Source organism: Hibiscus syriacus, unplaced genomic scaffold (assembly GCF_006381635.1).
Source record: "Hibiscus syriacus cultivar Baekdansim isolate YM2019G1 unplaced genomic scaffold, ASM638163v2 tig00110372_pilon, whole genome shotgun sequence".
NCBI lineage: Eukaryota > Viridiplantae > Streptophyta > Magnoliopsida > Malvales > Malvaceae > Hibiscus > Hibiscus syriacus.
Genome location: NW_024062709.1, coordinates 1,436,502 through 1,456,064, shown reverse-complemented (window position 1 = coordinate 1,456,064; position 19,563 = coordinate 1,436,502). Strand labels below are relative to the sequence as shown.

The window sequence follows — 19,563 nt, the reverse complement described above, 5'->3', positions numbered from 1 at the left end:
TTTTATAGTGTTTTTACGATACTAAGTAGAGCTCGTAACTGGCCCTTGTAACCAACAATATATTCCTCAACGTAAATGAATCAGGTACACAAATCGATACAGATACATTGTATTTACTGCCAAACATCTATAAAATAAATGGTTAAATTAGGTAATTAGCACCTAAACTATTAGTTTTGATATATTTTAGTACCTAAGCTTTCATCTTTTTTACAATCATATATAAAATTTAGTTTTTGTTTCATTTTAGTATCTATGTTCAAAATTTAACGTTAAATTTGAAAAAAATCAAAAGTTTAGGTAATAAAACGGACCAAAACTGATAGTTTAAGTATTAAGCGTATTAAATTTTTAACAGTGAGGTATTAAATGGAAAAAAACTAAAAATTAAATATGATTTTGAAAAAAAAGTTTAGGTATTAAAACGGATTAAAACTTATAGTTTAAGTACTAAATACGTAATTTATCTGAAATAAATAAATAAACAAATAAAGGAAAAGCCTCTGTATAGCGTTTCAACGCCAGTCACCTGGGGGAAAAAAAAACTCACATCGGGGGGTAGCAAGAAGCGGGGTGCCTCTGTCCTCAGACCAAAAACTCTCTGTTTCTATATTTTTCTTCATCTTTTGATCTTTCTTTTATCGCAATACTTCTCTCTAATCCAAGTGTTTGGTTTTCTTTTTCTTGCATGTGTTTGGGCTTTATTTATATTCTGTGAAAAACTTCAATCGTTTTTTTTTATTTTAATATAAATTTGGGTTGTTTTTATACCATCTTTGGATCCGCCTGGTATTCCAATTTTTTGATTCTTTTGTTTTTAGACTTTGAATGATAGAATTAATAAAAAAAAAGTATTTTAAAAAACGAAGATTGGGATTTGGGTTAGCTGTTGGATTCTTTGCCAAATAACTAAAGTTTCAATCTTTGATTGGAAACTGCAATTCGATTGTTGATAAAATTTGGGGGTTTTATTGACTTTACGGTGTTTTTGCGTGGTTTCCTTTTTAATGGAGCTATTGGGGATTATAGTAAATTTTGGGGTTAGAAAGCGTTGATTCTTTCTGTCATGGACGAAGTTGGTCCTAGTAATCAAGGAGAGCCGCGGATGAACTCGGAATTGTGCTCCGATGAAGGCTCTGCGATGCGGTGGAGGCCGAGGCAGCTGGTATTTAGGCCGTTTTCTACTAGGAAAGAAGCTGATAGAAAGCTGCGTGTTTTTGTCAGGAGGCCTGTAAGTTTTCTTTCCTAATTTCTGTTTAGTTCAAAAGTTTGACTGGTAGTTTTTTGGCACGTTGCGATGCGTTGAAAACTTAGGGGCTTTTGAATTGGGTTTGAGTTTGAATGGTTATGGATTAAGTGATATTGAGCTGGTTTTAGTTGTGGTTTAATTAGTGATATTCGGCTGTTTAGTTCAAATGAGACTGTTCCTTATTTTCTCCATGTGCAGGGTTAAAATCTTAAATGTTTCACTAGTTTCAAATACATTATAGAAAGCTTTGGACATGACTGGGGAATGCTACTCTTGTTTTGGTTAGTATAATGTGCGAGGCCTGTATGCTTAAGCAGAGAAGGTGGTCAACTTGGATCCTGATAGAACTCAATGTATCGATACTGATATTAGCATAATGAGACTACCAAATTGGTTTTTGGATCCCACATTCTATCTACCTTGACTAGCCTTCAGCTAATACAACTCATATCGATAACCGATCTATGACGTTGATGAGAAAGCTAAACCACGGAGCAGAGACTCCATGAACAATACTAGTCTTAATGGGGCATGGATACTTGCTTGTTTGTCACTTGCATGTTGGGCTGGCTGTTAACTTCTGTCTTGACACCACCCCTACCGATAAAGATCTTCTCCTAGTCAATGAATGATCTATTGTGAAATACCTCTAGTTTGCCTTGTGCATAATGTTCTCCATTCTTGCCTTATTGTCAACATTTATGTTATAATGTCTGAATATGCTTGAGAAACAATAAGATTAAACACTAAATAATTATAACTGAATTTTGCACTCTAAAGATGCATTGGCATATTGCTTGATACTAAATAGATATTGCTTTTGTTATTTATCAATTTGATTTTATATATCTTTTACACCCAAGAAGAAGTAAAAGAGAAGGGAAAGGAGAACTTTTTCAGGGTGCATGGGCTCATATAAGGCAAATCTTTGTGCTGACATGCAGCTTTAACTGTGCAGTTGGTGGCAAGACTGACAAAGGACATAATTGAAACGTACCAAATATGCAACTCACAATTTAAATATTCAGAAGAACTGAATCCAAAGCGGTTTTTGACTAGCCCATCTGTTGGTGCCCTCAATGATGGCTATGACAATGTGAACTCAGATCTTATTCTAACAGTGAACTTTGTCTTGATCAATTTAGAAACACAGAGAAGGTTTGTTACTACTTTTTATGATTTTTCTGGACAATATGAACTATATTTTTTAAGCATTTCTTGTAATTTCTCTGTGAATTGACCTGACATGTGCATTTTAGATTTCCTTGGTGAATAAAGATAGTTGTTCTATTTCTTTTGTTAAATCTTCCATTGTTCTGTTGGTGGTAGTTAGTGGATCCCAAACTAAAATGGACCAACTTCATGGATCTGGCTTTTGGCAGCTTCATGGATACTTCAATGTAGCTTAAAAACCATTTCTGGTTGTCTATTCTCACTTAAGCTAAGCTTGTTGAAGGAAGCTTTTACTAATGTTTTTAATGATTTTATGTAGATATATTGTCAAAGATGTTCTTGGTCATGGGACTTTCGGGCAGGTTGCTAAATGCTGGGTTCCTGAAACAAGCAGTTTTATTGCTGTGAAGATAATTAAAAACAAACCTGCTTACCATCAGCAGGCATTGGTTGAAGTTTCTATTTTGACAACGGTGATTTTCTTACCGCTGTATATATCCTTCTTTAAAAATACGGGTTGTGAAACACCATTTTGTTTGCTTAGTTGTTTACTTTTTGCAGCTAAACAAAAAGTATGATCCAGAAGACAAGCATCACATTGTCCGCGTTTATGATTACTTCGTGTATCAACGTCATTTGTGCATTTGTTTTGAACTTCTTGATGCAAATCTGTGAGTAATTTAGTTGTATTTCAATGAAAGAAGATTCGTCTTTTGTGAATTTCCTTTAATCATTAGCTATATTTTTCTTATAGGTTTTGCAGCATTTTATTGACATTTCCTCCCTTATCTAGGTATGAACTCATCAAGATAAAACATTTCAGGGGTTTGCCATTGAGCATTGTTCGGCTGTTTTCAAAACAGGTGTTTGCAGTTTGCTTATAGCTGAATTTGGCTCGAGTTGAATAACGATCGGACTAGCTGTAAACATCTGCTTCCAGTTGTCTTTTGAGCTTTTCCTAACCTTTTGATTTTATTTAGATTCTACGTGGACTGGCTTTATTAAAAGATGCTGGAATAATTCATTGTGATCTTAAGCCAGAAAATATTCTTTTATGCACAAGGTGAGTTTCTTTTTCAAGATTATTCCAGACTAGGAACTTGTAATATATTTTATTTTTCAATGATGTTTGATATTTCTGCCCTGGAAATAACAGTGTCGAGCCAACTGAAATTAAAATAATTGATTTCGGATCAGCTTGCATGGAAGAACGGACTGTTTATTCCTACGTTCAGGTTTCCACCTGTAGCTACTACTTTCATGCTGTTCATTCTTAACCTGTTACAGCTGTACTTCCTTTTTTTCCCCCTGCAGAGCCGATATTATAGATCTCCTGAAGTTCTTCTTGGATACCAGTATCCTTTTAGCATGAATTTGGCCTTATTATTTTCTATCTATTGATTTTGCTTACTGCTTTTGTCTTTTGCTGTATCATGGTGTTTTTCCTTCCTTGTAGAATCTCTTCTCATGTTCAATGTCTTTCTAAATGGAACTTTGATGAATAAACTTCAACCGAATTTTATTTGACCTAACCAATCCTCGGGTCTAGATTGAACCTCATAAGTTGTTATCATGTATAAATACTGAATCCAACCTATGAACCATCACCTGAAGTCCATAATCCTGAAACCTGACCTCTATATGGTGTGGATTTGTCACGATGGTTCCTGGTTGATATCACCGCTATCGCTTTAATTTATCGTGTTTTGTACTCCATTTTGAATAATATTTTATTATTGCCGACCTTCTTTGATCCCTTTTTATTTGTCTTCTAACATAATTCAAAGTATGTATAATTGCTGTTTGATACGGTATAACATTAAAGTTTTCTTATACCGGTTTCAGAAACCCTATTGAACTCTTCCTACTCCATTAGATTTGACTTGTTTGATGCTTGAGTTAAGCATTTAATGTTTTGTTTAACCTTGACTAGATTGTTCAAATATTGCTTTTGGCTTGACATGCTTTCATCCTTATTTTACTCATTCAGATATTTTATTTACTACGTGCAACCATAGATGAACAGGAAAGGAAAGAAATAAGGGTAGGGTATATAATGGTTATATAACAGAGCAGAGGTAGTTAAGTCTAATGCCTGGAAAGTAACAATTAATATGGTAAAACATTTGAAAGTCTATCTAAATTGGTATGCTAAATTATTTGTTTATCTGCAATATAACTAAGATCATCATATTTCTATATGATCTCTTTTGGGGTAATGCTCTGTCATGTGGATTTGTATGTTTGACATGTTCTGTTATTTGGTAGTAATTAAAAAAGAAGTTTTCAAAATTATGTTCACTGGTTTGTGGTTCATTATTATCTTTTATGATTAGAGAAGTCAATTCTGATTATTGTGTATATGGCCATGTTGTTCGTTTAAGTTTGAACCTTGATCATTTTTCAGATATACAACAGCCATTGACATGTGGTCCTTTGGCTGCATAGTCGCCGAACTGTTTTTAGGGCTGCCTTTATTCCCAGGTGCTTCAGAATTTGATCTTCTAAGGCGAATGATTAAAATACTTGGGTAAGGCTCTTGCTTTTGACAGGACAAACATTTTCTGTGTATTTCTAGGCATCATTTTCTTGAGATTATTTTGGAGTAGCTTTTCTTTGGTTGATTTCGTACAAGAGATGACTGAATAATGGTCCAAATGTGAAAAAGTTGTTTAAGTAGTCACTTATCATCAATAAGCATGTGTGATTACCAAATTTCGTTCCCTCTATCTCTTAGCTTTTTTGTTAATCTTAGAAATTCCATCATTCAATGCAATGTATGTCTAATACTTTCACGAGTTTATGGATTTCCAAAGTCAAACGGCTCTTATGATAAACTAGAATGTTCAAGAAAAGAGAAACAATTTTTTTTTTCTAAGTAACATATATTTTTTAACATCACATATTGAGAGCTTAAGCTTCTCTATCCATCTCTTTGGTTTCTGCTATTCCACCTAAAGGTATCATTATGACAAGTCAGATCCTCTAAGATCAATCCTCTCCTAAATTTGCTTGATAGGCATGAATAGTTATTAGGGAGATATATGTGCCTTACATGGTATGCGTTAATGTTATGGTATAGGGTATTTAACTCTTGATTAATGTGAATAATTGAATTCAGTGTCTTGTCCTGAGAACCTCTGAAGGATGTTCTAGAATTATGTGTCTGCCTTTGAGCTTTTGGATTGTCTTCTTCGTGTGCCCCTTTCCTTGGCCCAAGATTGACCACCTGTGAACACCACATTATATGTTGGAAATCCTTAAATTAAGGAGATTCTCTACCTTAGTTCTAGGAATTTCCTTGTAAATATTAGGACCACTGTGAACACATTATATGTTGGAAATCCTTAAATTAAGGAGATTCTCTACCTTAGTTCTAGGAATTTCCTTGTAAATATTAGTCATAATCTAATTACTGATTTTTAGGGATATGCTTATTATTAGAGATTATTTCCTTGTAAATATTAGAGATTATTTCCTTTTTTATTTTTTTCTGCTATGTTAAAAAGGGTGTACTCCTATTCGAAGAAATAAGAGACTTTTCTTCTTCCTAAATTTGTTCATGGTATCGAGAGCCATAGGATTTATTCGATCCTACTCATTTGTCTCTCATCTCTCTTCCTAAATATTTTTTTCCTTTTTTTCTTCTCTCATGGTGATATCAATGAAACCCTCTCTAATTCCGGTTCAAATAGGCCATGGTGTAGCCACTGTAACCGGGTTGGACATACCAAGGAGAAATGCTTTAAACTCCATGGTTATCCTGAAAAAAATCAGAAAGAAAACAAGGCAACAATGATATCTACTACTGAAGAAGATGCCTAGAATGTTCGGCTCACCAAAACTCAACTTGAGGCTCTTCATAAACTCCTCGGGACTCCTACAACCATTGGATCACTAGCTATTCAAGGTACTGCCCGGATTCGCATAGTTGATGGATCTTACTCCCCGGTGGCTGGAATTGGAACGATCAGACTTACTGAAAATTTTTCCATTGATAAAGTTTTATATGTTCCAAATCTTTCTTGTAATTTACTCTCAATTAGCAAGTTACCAAGGATGAGAAAGTACTTGTTGAATTTTCTGCTTTCGGTTGTGTGGTTCAGGAAAACATGAATCAGGGAAGATGATTGGCACTTCTAAAGTTGATAATGGCTTATATATTTGGAATAAAAACAATTCACAAGAAGGGATGGTCTTATCTACATCGAAAGAAGAATCTATCATGTTATGGCACCGTAGACTAGGACACCCTAATTTTACGTACTTGAAAAAACTGTTTCATCTACTATTTCTAAATAAGAAAATAAGTTCCTTGAATTGTGAAGTTTGCCAACTGTCTAAACATACTCGCGTCCCTTATCCTTCGAAACCTTATGTTCAATCTCAACCTTTCTCTTTAATCCACAGTGATCTATGGGGAGCCAGTCGAGTAAAAATTGTCACAGGGGTTAGGTGGTTCATAACATTCATTGATGACCACACTAGAGTTTGTAGGATCTATCTTCTCAAAGAAAAAACCGAAGTCTCTAGAGTCTTCCAAAGTTTTCATTCAATGATTCAAACTCAGTTCAATTCCAAAATTCATACCCTTAGAACTGATAATGGGAGAGAGTACTTCAATTCTATCCTAAGCCCTTATCTTTCTGAGCAAGGAATCATACATCAGAGTTCTTGTCCTGACACCCCTCAACAAAACGGGGTTTTCGAGAGGAAAAACAGACATCTTTTAGCCGTGGCTCGCGCTCTTATGTTTACTATGGGTGTACCGAAGTATTTATGGGGAGAAGCTGTTCTCACTGCTTGTTATCTTATAAACCGACTCCCATCAAAGGTATTACACCTTTACATACTCTTCAAAAAAATATTTCCCTTGTTTCGTGTTCCTAATCTCCTAACCAAAACTTTCGGTTGCAAAACATTTGTCCACAATCATCAACCTAACTGATCTAAACTTGATCCTAGAGCTCACACTTCTGTCTTTCTTGGATAATCACCTACATAAAAGGGGTACAAGTGTTATTCTCCAACCCTACACCGGATGTTTGTGTCCCTTGATGTTACATTCTTCAAAAACGAGCCATATTTTTCAGCCTCTCATCTTCAGGGGGAGATATTTAGTGAAGATGAGACATTGAACAACCTTCTCATTATACCTCAAGACTCTATCAATCCTACCACCACTACAAAACCTGCTAAAAATCCTACAGCCACTACTGAAAATCCTACAGCCACTGCTGAAATTCCTACAACCATTGTAATTCCTGATTTGGATCCCGTTTTATTCGACTCCACTGTGCAGCAACAAGAAACAAGGGCAATTAATCATACAAATGAAGAAAAACAATCCCTCCTTCTGAAAAACAACAAGAAAAACTCAGCAGCTTCGTGTATATTCTCGGAAACATCAGCTGCCAGAAACTGAAACAGCAGTGCCAATGCCATCTTTACCCGAGGACTGTCCTGATGAAGAAGTCTCACCTCCTTCGCCTTCCATCTTTTTTTTTTTGATAGGAAGAGGCCTCATTAAAATCCTCCTTCAATCCCTCCATGTTATGAGAGTAACATGAAGGAACAAGGAAGGAGGAAAAGAGAGCCAAGAAAACTTTTATTCACAAGAACCAGATTACAAGATTGAACAAACTCCTACACTTCCAACAGAAGAACATAAAACTTAACACAAAACAACCAACAAACAGGGAGGTACAATTCCTGTTAAACAACACAACAATAACCAAAAATCACCCTATCCCAACTTTAGCAAGTTTGTCAGCTTCCTAGTTTGCCGCCCTTGAAATATGCCTAAATATAATATCCTTTCCAATCAAAAGCGAAACTATATCCTTCACCGAGGCTCTCATGGAACCCAACTTTAAATTAGGAACTGATAAGGATGGAGAAGAGGTAGACAGGGGGAGATATCAAAGGTTAGTGGGAAAACTTATCTATCTTTCTCATACTCCAGACATAGCGTTTGGAGTAAGTGTTATTAGTCAATTTATGCATGCTCCTAGGGAGAAACATTTGGAAGCTGCCTACAGGATATTGAGATATTTAAAAGGGACTCCGGGTAAGGGGTTGCATTTCAAGAAAAATGTAAATCGAAGCATAGAAGTCTATACTGATGCAGACTGGGCAGGTGCTATTAATGACAGGCGCTCCACAAGTGGTTATTGTAGCTATGTTTGGGGTAATCTCGTGACATGGAGGAGTAAAAAGCAGTCGGTTGTGGCACGCAGCAGTGCTGAAGCTGGGTATCGAGCTCTGTCCCAAGGTATATGTGAAGGAATGTGGCTACAACGACTAATAGAAGAACTAAAATTATCATACAACACCTATAATACTGAACTGTGACAACCAGGCAGCAGTTAATATAGCTCACAACCATGTACACTATGACCGCACCAAGCATGTGGAAATCGATCGCCACTTCATTACAGAGAAAATTAACAAAGGGGAAGTTTGTGTTTCATATCTACCTACTCGACAACAAGTAGTAGATGTGTTAACCAAGAGCTTGAGTAGAAAAAGGTTCGAAGAAATTATGGGCAAGCTAGGTTCGATTGACATCTACACTCCAGCTTGAGGGGGAGTGTTGGAAATCCTTAAATTAAGGAGATTCTCTACCTTAGTTCTAGGAATTTCCTTGTAAATATTAGTCATAATCTAATTACTGATTTTTAGGGATAGGCTTATTATTAGAGATTATTTCCTTGTAAATATTAGAGATTATTTCCTTTTTTTTTTTTCTGCTATGTTAAAAAGGGTGTACTCCCATTCGAAGAAATAAGAGACTTTTCTTCTTCCTAAATTTGTTCATTATATCCTTTGGTTCACATTGAAATTTCAGCTCATTTAACGTATTATAATGCCTTATTTATGTATATATGAAAATTGAAACCAGTTATACACACATGCATTAAAACAAGTAAATAGAAGTAACCTGGTATACTCTGTGTACTAAAGTTACACTATAAGTTTTGCAATGATTGGAGCCATCTATCGTGGGTCATGGAAGTCTAGAATTTTTCATGATAACGTGTTTTGCATCTTTAGAATTTTAGAATCCTTCCTACTTGATTTTTCATTGTGTTATGTTTGATTAGTTGTTGTTTCTTAGTCAGTCAGCTAATTTCATGCATTAAATATAAGTATATGCCACATATCATTTTCTTAATGTTTTCATATAAACCCTTGTTTCGAACTTATTTCTCTTTTTCCCAAATAAACTTGGTTTTTATTGGATATCTATAAACGAAAATAATTTTTTTTAGCACTTATACACATTTGATTGTGTTTTGAATTGTTGTGAACAACCTTTCATGTGTATGATTTCTTGTTGTAGATTGCAACCCCCTGATTATGTTCTAAAGGAGGCAAAGAACACGAGTAAGTTTTTTAAGTGCGTTGGGAGCATACACAATATAGAGAACGGTGAAGTTGGTGGCAGAAGTGCTTACCAAGCATTAACAGAAGAAGAATATGAAGCTGTAAGTGTTCATATATTCCATTCTGAAGACAACTGTATGACAAGTAGTGAAATAATAGAAATTTCTGACAGGTTTTTTGTTAATTTTTATGTTCTAATATCTATTGTCAATTATCATTTTTGCTTGTTTCTGTTCAGAGGAAGTTAAAAAAACCGTTGGTGGGGAAAGAATATTTCAGTCATAAGAACCTTGAAGCAATCGTTACAAATTATCCTTACCGGAAAAACTTGCCTGAAGAAGATATCATTAAAGGTATGGTATGCGTCTGACTTCTACATTGAATGTCCGACTTATGTTCTATCTGTTAAGAACTTAACACGGCTGTTGTGTAATGAATCTATAACAGAGGGTCAAATACGATTAGCTTTGATTGATTTCCTGAGGGGACTAGTTGAGTTTGATCCAGCAAAACGGTGGTCACCTTTCCAGGTAACTGAAGTTTCACTTTAATACTCCTTTAGCAATTCCAACTAAATATGAAGCAATAGTAAGTGTTTCTAGTTCATCTTGCAGGCTTCAAAACACCCTTTTGTTACTGGGGAACCTTTCACATGCCCATACAGACCTCCCCCTGAGACCCCTCGCTTGGTATGGGACCTATGTGTGTAACTCTGCAATTAAAGAATACTGAACCTTATTTCATAAATTAAATTAACCATGTAGCTTTTATTTCAATTCTTGGTACCAAGCATACAGAGGAATTGCATATCCCTCTCTTGGTTACCGTATGTATTTTTCTGAACAGTGGTATTGGTATAATCTTATTTTATATTCATGGAGTTTTTTTTCCTTTATAAAAAGTTTAAGATTGTCGAAAATAATTTGAGATAGAATTTTGTACTTGTTTGAACAAATCTTAGCAATCATTTCAATGTCCTTTTTGTGTACGTGAGCATAAAAATTCTTTGGCCAGTGTGAAAGATTGGGCTTTATTAGTCTTCTCATGGTTAAGCTTTTATATAATCGTAGCAATCTGTTCTTGTGAATAACAAGCTTTTCAAAAATATATACATATCTGTTATTTAAGGGGAGAAACGAGAAGAGGAAGCAATAATTGCCTAATGTCTGCCTTTTTCTTGGTAGCCTGTTGCTCAAAACATCAAGGTGGATCATCACCCTGGTGGAGGGCATTGGTTTGCAGCTGGTCTTTCCCCTAATGTGAGTTTCCTAATAGTCCAGCATTTTTATTTCTATGGTAGTTGACTTTCTGCATTATTTTAATTGTAGTCTTATGCTGGTGTTTATTTTCAATCTTATAGATTGAAAACAGGAACATGGTTCCCTTTCATAACAGCCCACATTTCCAAATGGTTCCGTATGGTCATGCAAATAGCTATGGCAGTATTGGAAGTCATGGCAGCTATAGTGATAATACAGGGCTTGGAAGCAGCTACGGTAGTTATGGAGATAGTAATAATATGATTGCATATTATTCACCTGTTGGTCCGTCTGCAATGAACATGCATCCGCAGAGCGCGACATCAATGCTTGGAAGTAGTCCTGATGCTAGATGGAGATATATGCAGTACTCTCAGGGGGCAGGACTTGGTGTGAGTCCATTAGCTGGAAACTTCGCACCACTTCCTCTTGGCACTAGTCCCTCGCAATTTACTCCTCCAAGCTCTTACAATCAAGTTTTCAGTGGTTCTCCTGGGCGTTATGGTCCTACTTCTCTTGCTAGAAACAGTTTTCAGGGATCACCTTTAAGTAAGATGGCTACAGCTGGCCAGTTTAATCGAAGAAAAAGTTGGGGATATTCCGGAAGTTCCCAATCACAAGAGAGTTCATCATCTTCAAATTGCCAAGGACAAGTAACTGATGGCACCATTTCTAGCCAAGCTGAGGGGCAGTCTAATGTGGTTGGTCTCCCCTCTCACATACAGTCAAATTCTAACTCATCAAATTGGAACCAACAGCTAGTTGGCATTGGAATGGTTACAGGCTACCCAACTGTTCAGAATATACCCAACTCCAGAGGACTTGGTTTTAATGTGCGACTGCAGCATAGCACAGGAGCAACTCAAGACATGTCAGAGGCTAGCATGCCATTGCTTGATCCTGGAGATTGGGATCCAAATTATAGGCAAGTAGGGAACTTGAAAAGGGGTCTAAACTCACGTTTATCAAATATTGATATATACTTTTGTCTTAGCTGTGTTATATGTGTTATTCATTTCTGTTAATATATAAAAATTTCAGTCGGACATGCAGTCAACCATGTTAATATGGTATTTACTCTTCTTTACCCTCTCGAATGTTAGTTGGGTGTCCAGCATGTGGGCCCTGCAGCTTGCAGGTGCCTTCTCAGGCCTCTGATGCACACTGCCTGAAGGATGGAAATATTCTTTAGTATACTGATTTTTTCTGTGAATTATTGCAGTCTTTTTTTATCCTTTTGTGTTCTTCGTAGCATACCAATTTCCCCCCTTATTTTATTGTGCTGCATAAGCGGTTCTTCCAAATAGTTTCACAGCTTATCATAGGATGTCATACTTTTGGATTCTTTGTTTTATGTTCAAACTACTCATCAAGGACTCTATTTTCACAAAAGAATGGGCTATTGGCTCAATATTTGATTGTTTGGTTAGCCTAGAACACATCCATGGATTTTTTTATCAGTTATGCTATATTGGTTGTTATCCCACAATTATTGTGCTCTGTATCAGGAATTCATGATATTCCTAAAATCAGCTCAAGTTGCAACATTTGGCATCTTGCTGCTTCCGAAAAAGAGTTGTCTCATTAGAAAGTGCCTATACCTAGGTCAAGCTCAACTTAGAAAGAAACTATGTTGTTTAGGTCAAGTTCAACTTAGAAAGAAACTATGTTGTTTAGGTGCTTCTAAACTATGTTGTTTAGGTGTTTCTCCATTAACTTTTTGCAGTGATTTTTATTCTATGAACTTGTGACTTACAATATTTCTTCTATTTGTTTTCACCCTAGTGATAAACTACTTCTACAAGAGGATGGATCAGAAGAGAGCTACTTATCAGCTGACTTTAACAGAGGAATGCATATTGGTTCAGCTGATTCCTCCGTTGGAGTTGGAAGATTCAACCGTCCCTCAACCTCAAGCTTAAATTTATCAATTCAAAGGTAATTGCATAACCTTCTTATTTTTCATTTGCCTTTCAAATGACTTTGGTATTTGCTTATATGCATGCCTTTTATTTTCCTTAGTGAAGTTTATAGTTTGCATTTATGGTCCACGTGATTGACTCTGCCCAAGATGAGTTGTGCATTATAGAGATGAATATGCACTATAATGTCAGATATCTCAGACTAACAAGACGAGAGTTATTGTCTTTTGTTGAAGTGTTCAACACCGTTCTCAACTTATTTCTATTTTGTTCGAGTACACAGACAAAATGGACCTGTAGGATTTTCGCATGTAGAAGTGGGTAGCTCTCCTTCAGTTAATGATTTTCATGCTGGATATTGTCGTTATTTGTCGAAGCATTCTCACTTCATCCCACATATGACACAAAATTTGCCTAGCCGTTTGGGGAAGCAAACTATTCAGCAGTTCAATAACGGCAGATCCACTGGTGCTCGGGGTAGCAAATGGAATCACATGAAAGTCCAGGTCCCTCTTAGCTTTAATTCTGGGGGCCAACAATCTCCTACATTCAGTAATGGCATGCCATGGGGTACTTCCTAGCTTTACAACATCAAATTAGTTTTAGTTACCTCGTACTTCATAGACCTACCCGTGTCGGAACTATATCTATATAATTTTTTTTCTGAGATCACGGAACTATATAATTATTGTTGGATAACTTGGGGGACAGAATGAAGTGTTTCCGTTTTACTCAACCCCGGCATTGTTAATGTAGGTCATAGGGCCAGCCATCCCGTCTCAAATATTCCACCAGGTTCTCGTGGAAGAAAGGACTACGGAAGGATTGCATAATGTTGGAACCGAACTCGAGTTTTTACGCCGTGGGATTATGTATTGGGTGGGTGTTTGGCAAGAAATATGTACTCAGATAGTTCACTTAATTAGTGAGCCAAGTATAAGCAAATGTTCATGCAGACCATGCTCATTAGTTGTGCTTCTCATAAATATGGGAATTTATAGCGGCTGTTTCTGCTTGCCTCCAATCAAATTGCGTGCTATTCCCATTTTGCCAATCTACAGGGTTACTGAGATGTCCAATGAAGCTGCCTCAACACGATGTTTATGTTATGACTGGTATATGAAACGTACATGCATGCATGCATGTTCCGTATTTATTATATATTTTATGATTCGTTATTAACATATATTTAATGATTGAAAGTGTACTTATTTATATACATGATTCGTGTATGTTGGACATGGACTGTGATGGTTGAATTAAACAAATATGAAAATATGTAAAAATTAGTTGAATTTTAGATCCTCTGATCATTATAGAATTCTTCGTGACATGCACGAGATAAATACATTTGTTTTCAAACATAAAATGAATATTTAATTTGGTTAAGTGTTGTGTCCACCAGGTTTGATTCCTCTGGATCTCATTGGAGGGTCAAATCTAGGACTAACTCCTCATTCTATTTTGATAGACGACTAAATTATTTTCAATTAAAATTAAATTAATAGAATACATGAATAATAAAGATTAAATGCGCTACTATATAAATTATTGAATTGTCATGTCAGAAATTCTATTAACAATTAATGATTATGATTTTATTGAAACTCAAAAAAAGTAATTAAAATAAAGTTTATATATCAAATTTAGTGATTATAAAGGTAGTTTATCTTAAAATACATTTAAAATAAAATTATATATTATCGAGTTTCTTCATAATGATGTTTATGGGGAAAGAATTTTAAAATCGTAAATCATCTATGTCCAAATCAGATTCTTCCTCCTTTCTATCCTCTTTTTTCTTTTTCTTTCTATACAACTTGGGTTAATTTTATTAATCAATCCAACTTTTTTTTTAATTTTGTTTAACCAGCGATGACACTGGTTTTATTATGATTACCGCCCGTCGGTTATCTTTTTTATTTGTTTTTTTAGTTTTTTAATAAGAATAATTATGTCTTTGTGACATATTTTATGTCTTTATGACACATTTATCTCTGTATTTGTTGCACGTTTTCAAATGCCTTTTGGTAGCTTATGATTTTTTTTATCTTTTTTTTGTTTATCTTTTTTCACAGGATTGGATTTGATATCGTCACGACTGATTAAGATGACGTTTATTTGTTATCCTGGTGATCCTCCCTGTTTTGGACTCTCTGATTGATTTGGATACACATTTTGCGCTCGTGGATAGTTTTCTCACATCGCTTGACTTTGATTTATGATTTGTCGGTGATCTTTTAGTACTTTCATCCTCTTTTGTGGTTTATTTACCGATGAAGTCAATTTTTTTGTATCTTTATTTTATTCGAGCATTGGTTAGGTTTTTTAACATTTTCCTTTTATAGTCCTTGTATGATTTAGGTGGTTAGTTTTTGTGTTAATGATTATAGGAAAATGTTCTAATTATAATTTAGTTTATGTTTACGGTTATGCTCGTAAATCTTCATGTAATTTTAAATATTTTCTATTTTTAATAAAACTAACGGTTTTCTAAAAAAAATAAAAAAAATAAAATTATATATCAAGTTTAGTGACTATGGAGGTTGTTTATTAAAAAATATATTCTAAAAAATATATACCAAATTTAGTGATTATGGAGGTAATTTACGCAAAATATATTCCAAATAAAATAATATTATTTTCCCCTAAATTTTCCTTTAGAAGTTCCGAAGCTATTCTGATACATACAGCGCCGCCACAAAGGCCTTGCACCACCACTCTGGTCTACTTCCTATTCTATCCCATACCAAGTAAATTAATTTGAGGTTCGAAACCCTAATCTTTACTTGATTCAGTGATGAGATTTTGAATCGTGGCTGGGTTTCCCTTCTCTGCTTCACTCTGTTTTATTTCATTTTTCTGCTTGCTTCTCTGTCTCGTCGATTTCTTTTTGAAAACTATCTGTTAACATTTTAGCTCATATTGTGTGTCTACATTTTTTTAAAATATTTTTCCAGGTTTGTTCTATGTTTCTCATTTTTTAAGCTATTAGAAAAGAGAAATGTCAACTAAATCGCAGCCTTCTTCATGGCTTAGGCTTCTCAGCCGCTCCTTTCAAAATCCACCTAGAGCTCCGCCTTCATTTTCTCGGAAAATCTGTACCAATATTTTGCCAAACACCCATTCTCGACTCATATTCCTAAAACCCCCATTAAACCCCATTTCTCGTTTTGTCGAAATATATCCGCTTTTTCCTATTTCCACAACGACCAAACTCCGAAATCTCCACTTTCTTTCACGAGATGCATTTCTGTAGAGGCTTCAGGTCCGACGAGCCTGGCGAGGATGATGATTTTTTGGCTGATGTATATGATGAAATGGAGCGGGAGAAGCAGCAAGAAAGAGAGGATAGGAAGAGAAAAGGTTTGGACACAAAGGATATTGATGAAGAGGATAAAGAAGATTATATGGGTGTAACGCCGTTGATAGAGAAGCTTGAAAAGAAGCATTTAAAGGAAAAGGAGACGACTAAAAAAATTCGCAAAAAATTTGAATGGTCCTCGGATTCAGATTCCGAAAGTGAGGATGAGGAGGACTACGTGAAGCAGGAAAAGCAGTTTGAGAGGAAAAAAAAGATGCACGAGCAGTTGCTAAAGAACTTCTGTGAGGCAGGTAAATGAACAAGCCTTGTTTTAGTTGTTTCGTTGCTTATATACTGAGTACTAATGATATTATAGAATGTATGTGGGTGCACTTCTTGTAGAATGCTTATTACATACACACTAGGTTTATACATGAATCGCTAGGTTTAATGCAGTTACAAATGTTCCCATGTTAAAAAAAAAACTATTAACCGTTACAGTTATGGCTTGTTAGAGTTGAGATTTGTAGTTTGATTTCTTTGAAAAGAACATGACGAATGATTTACCTTAGTAAGAAAGGAGGTTACAACCATGGTCAAACAAATCTAATAAATTCAAGTACATAAATTCAGCGGATGAAATAAACTCAGTGGATTTTGTAAATTCTAAAATGACGATGCCTTATTGTTGCTTAGTGATATGAATATAATAACACCATTTACTGCATATTTTTTTTGTTTATAAGTGATATTTATAAAATTCATTGATTGTTGACAAATTACATTGTTGCACTTGACAGTGACACTTGATGATGCTTTTAAATGGATGGATAAAATTGACAAGTTTGAGGAAAGGCATTTTAAACTTAGCCCTGAATATAGGGTCATTGGCGACTTGATGAATCTACTCAAGGTTGCAGAAGGCAAGGAGAAATTTATCCTTCAGCAAAAATTGAATAGGGCGGTGAGGCTCCTTCAATGGAGGGAACGCTATGATCCCAATAATCCTGCCAATTATAAAGTTACGACCAATCAACAAGTTGGTTCTCCTGTTGATCATGAGGAAGAAGCTGAAGAGGAGATTCAGAAGAAAATAGTAAGAAAAGATGATGAGGATGAGGATGAAGAAGAGTTTGATGACATGAAAGAGAAAGATAATATACTATTGGAGAAGCTCAATGCTATTGACAAGAAACTGGAAGAGAAGCTGGCAGAGTTGGATTATACATTTGGCAGGAAGGGTAAGCTTCTGGAGGAGGAAATCAGAAACCTTGCGGAGGAAAGAAATTCTTTGACAGAGAAGAAAAGAAGACCTCTTTACAGAAAGGTAAGTGTATACAAGGCCTTCATTTTTTTTTATTCAAAGTTCAAACAGTTAAGTTATTTTTGAAATGGTTAAGGGGCGGAATTCTAAGCTAATATTATTCTTACATTTTCTTAAATATTTTTTATTTATATTAATGCTTTTCATGAGCAGATTATCTGGCCCTCACTTGTAGAAATATAATTTTCATTTATTTGGATTGGCAAAATAAACTTTTATGGGTTCTGGCAGAAGTACAAATTATTTTAGGTTGATTTGCATCAATTCAATTTTGTAAGGGTTGTTAGTGAGCTATTTACAGTTATGTATATTGATTCTCTGTTCGACCTTAACCGAATCATGTGATGATTTGCATTGTTTCATTTCAAGTATCAACTTTGTGTTTCTCAAGCAATTTCATGTTGCATGTAACTAACTCTGTTTTTGTTGAATGACGACAGGGTTTTGATTTGAGGTTGATAGATATAAATCGAACTTGTAAAGTAACAAAGGTAATATAATGCAATTTGATTGAGTTTTGTTGTTAGATTGATTTCTATGCAACTCATTTGAAGTTGATGTTGTTCAGGGAGGTCAAGTGGTCAAGTACACCGTTTTGATGGTGTGTGGAAACTATCATGGTGTTGTTGGATATGCAAAAGCCAAAGCTGACGCAGTCCCTATTGCAGTCCAAAGGGTAACTTTCCACTGCTTTTATTTTTACTGTTATTTAATTCTGCACCATATGATCAATAGGTGAATCAATTCTTTATCTTCTATTAGTAGACTGGTAAATCTGGTCTATTCAGACAGACTTGTTTTACGTCCCGGTAATCGTAATAAGTTTCAGCTTTAGTTATGATTGGTTTTTATATGATTTCTTTCTTACCATGATGCTATGATTTCTGGGATGCAGTATTGAAATCAATTTAATTTGAAAGGTGTATAATATCATCAATGTTGTCTACCATGACCATGTTCTTCTATATCACTTATCATTTATTATTGTCAATTGCTTGATGAATTTACGTGATATGTACCGACTCATGTAACCTACAACAGGCACATGAGAAATGCTTTCAGAATCTCCACTATATTGAACGACACGAGGAGCACACGATAGCCCATGCAATTCAAGCATCATATAAGAAGACTAAGGTGCACATAACTCCCATTTTTATAACCATTTTAATCTCAATCTTGGTTTTTACAGTTGAGTTTATTGTTCACGTTTGTTGATGCTCCAGTTTCTCTGCATTCATTCTACTTTAAACTATTTATGCTTTTGGTAGGTCTATCTCTGGCCTGCACCAACTGCATCGGGTATGAGATCTGGAAGAACTGTTGAAAACATTTTACTTTTAGCTGGCTTTAACAATATCAAATCAAAGGTAATCAAGCGATATCGCTTCCATGTACTCGGACTCGGATGTATATTGGATTCTTCATTCATTTGAAGATTCTTGGGGTTCCTTACAACGGTTTTTAGAATTCAACTTTTTATAGGCTCTCATCTGAACTATCTTCTCAGGTTATTGGCTCAAGGAATCCTCACAACACCGTCAAGTCTGTTTTTAAAGCCCTCAATGCAGTAAGTAACTCGGCCACCCATATAACTGGAATAGGGTTTCGAAACAAGTTGCTTTTGGGACAGCCTGAATAACACAAGTAATTGCATTATTGTTTGTGTAGGTTGAAACACCAAAAGACATGCAGGAGAAGTTTGGGAGAGCGGTTGTTGAGAAACACTTGCTTCAGTGACCATAGCATCATACCACCTTGTATTTTTTTTCCTCTCAATTTACAACACTTTTGAGCTTAAATTTTGTCATTGATTGATGATGCTTTGTCATGTGTTTGGTTTAGTCACCGAATTCCAGATATGTCAAATAATATGGGGCTTTGATATTGAGCCCAATTACTTTAGAATCTTGTTTTGCAATTTCCCCCTCTTGATTACTTCC

The 19,563-nt window shown here is 35.3% G+C and overlaps 2 protein-coding genes across 4 annotated transcripts; both read left to right on the top strand.

The window, feature by feature from the left end:
- Positions 1 to 850: 850 nt before the first annotated feature.
- LOC120121437 (dual specificity protein kinase YAK1 homolog) lies at positions 851 to 14,211 on the top strand. 3 transcript variants are annotated; one of them, XM_039140787.1, is made up of 18 exons: positions 851 to 1,231; positions 2,208 to 2,407; positions 2,742 to 2,895; positions 2,984 to 3,093; positions 3,216 to 3,285; positions 3,403 to 3,485; positions 3,579 to 3,657; positions 3,737 to 3,777; positions 4,830 to 4,952; positions 9,768 to 9,912; positions 10,050 to 10,164; positions 10,259 to 10,341; positions 10,426 to 10,500; positions 10,996 to 11,070; positions 11,172 to 11,995; positions 12,856 to 13,008; positions 13,276 to 13,562; positions 13,749 to 14,211. In XM_039140787.1, exons 1-18 carry the CDS (start codon positions 1,067 to 1,069, stop codon positions 13,823 to 13,825), a joined length of 2,859 nt encoding a protein of 952 aa, XP_038996718.1. In that variant the 5' UTR covers positions 851 to 1,066; the 3' UTR covers positions 13,826 to 14,211. The 3 variants fall into 3 exon arrangements, with proteins under 3 accessions (XP_038996718.1, XP_038996719.1, XP_038996717.1); XM_039140788.1 differs by having other exon boundaries at positions 3,177 to 3,285; positions 13,788 to 14,211; XM_039140786.1 differs by having other exon boundaries at positions 3,177 to 3,285.
- Positions 14,212 to 16,059: 1,848 nt separating this feature from the next.
- On the top strand, positions 16,060 to 19,424 carry LOC120121460 (DNA ligase 1-like). Its single transcript, XM_039140810.1, has 8 exons — positions 16,060 to 16,607; positions 17,097 to 17,623; positions 18,061 to 18,111; positions 18,189 to 18,296; positions 18,662 to 18,757; positions 18,892 to 18,990; positions 19,131 to 19,190; positions 19,292 to 19,424. The coding sequence occupies exons 1-8, from the start codon at positions 16,238 to 16,240 to the stop codon at positions 19,358 to 19,360; spliced, it is 1,380 nt and encodes a 459-aa protein (XP_038996741.1). The 5' UTR covers positions 16,060 to 16,237; the 3' UTR covers positions 19,361 to 19,424.
- The last annotated feature ends 139 nt before the right edge of the window (positions 19,425 to 19,563 follow it).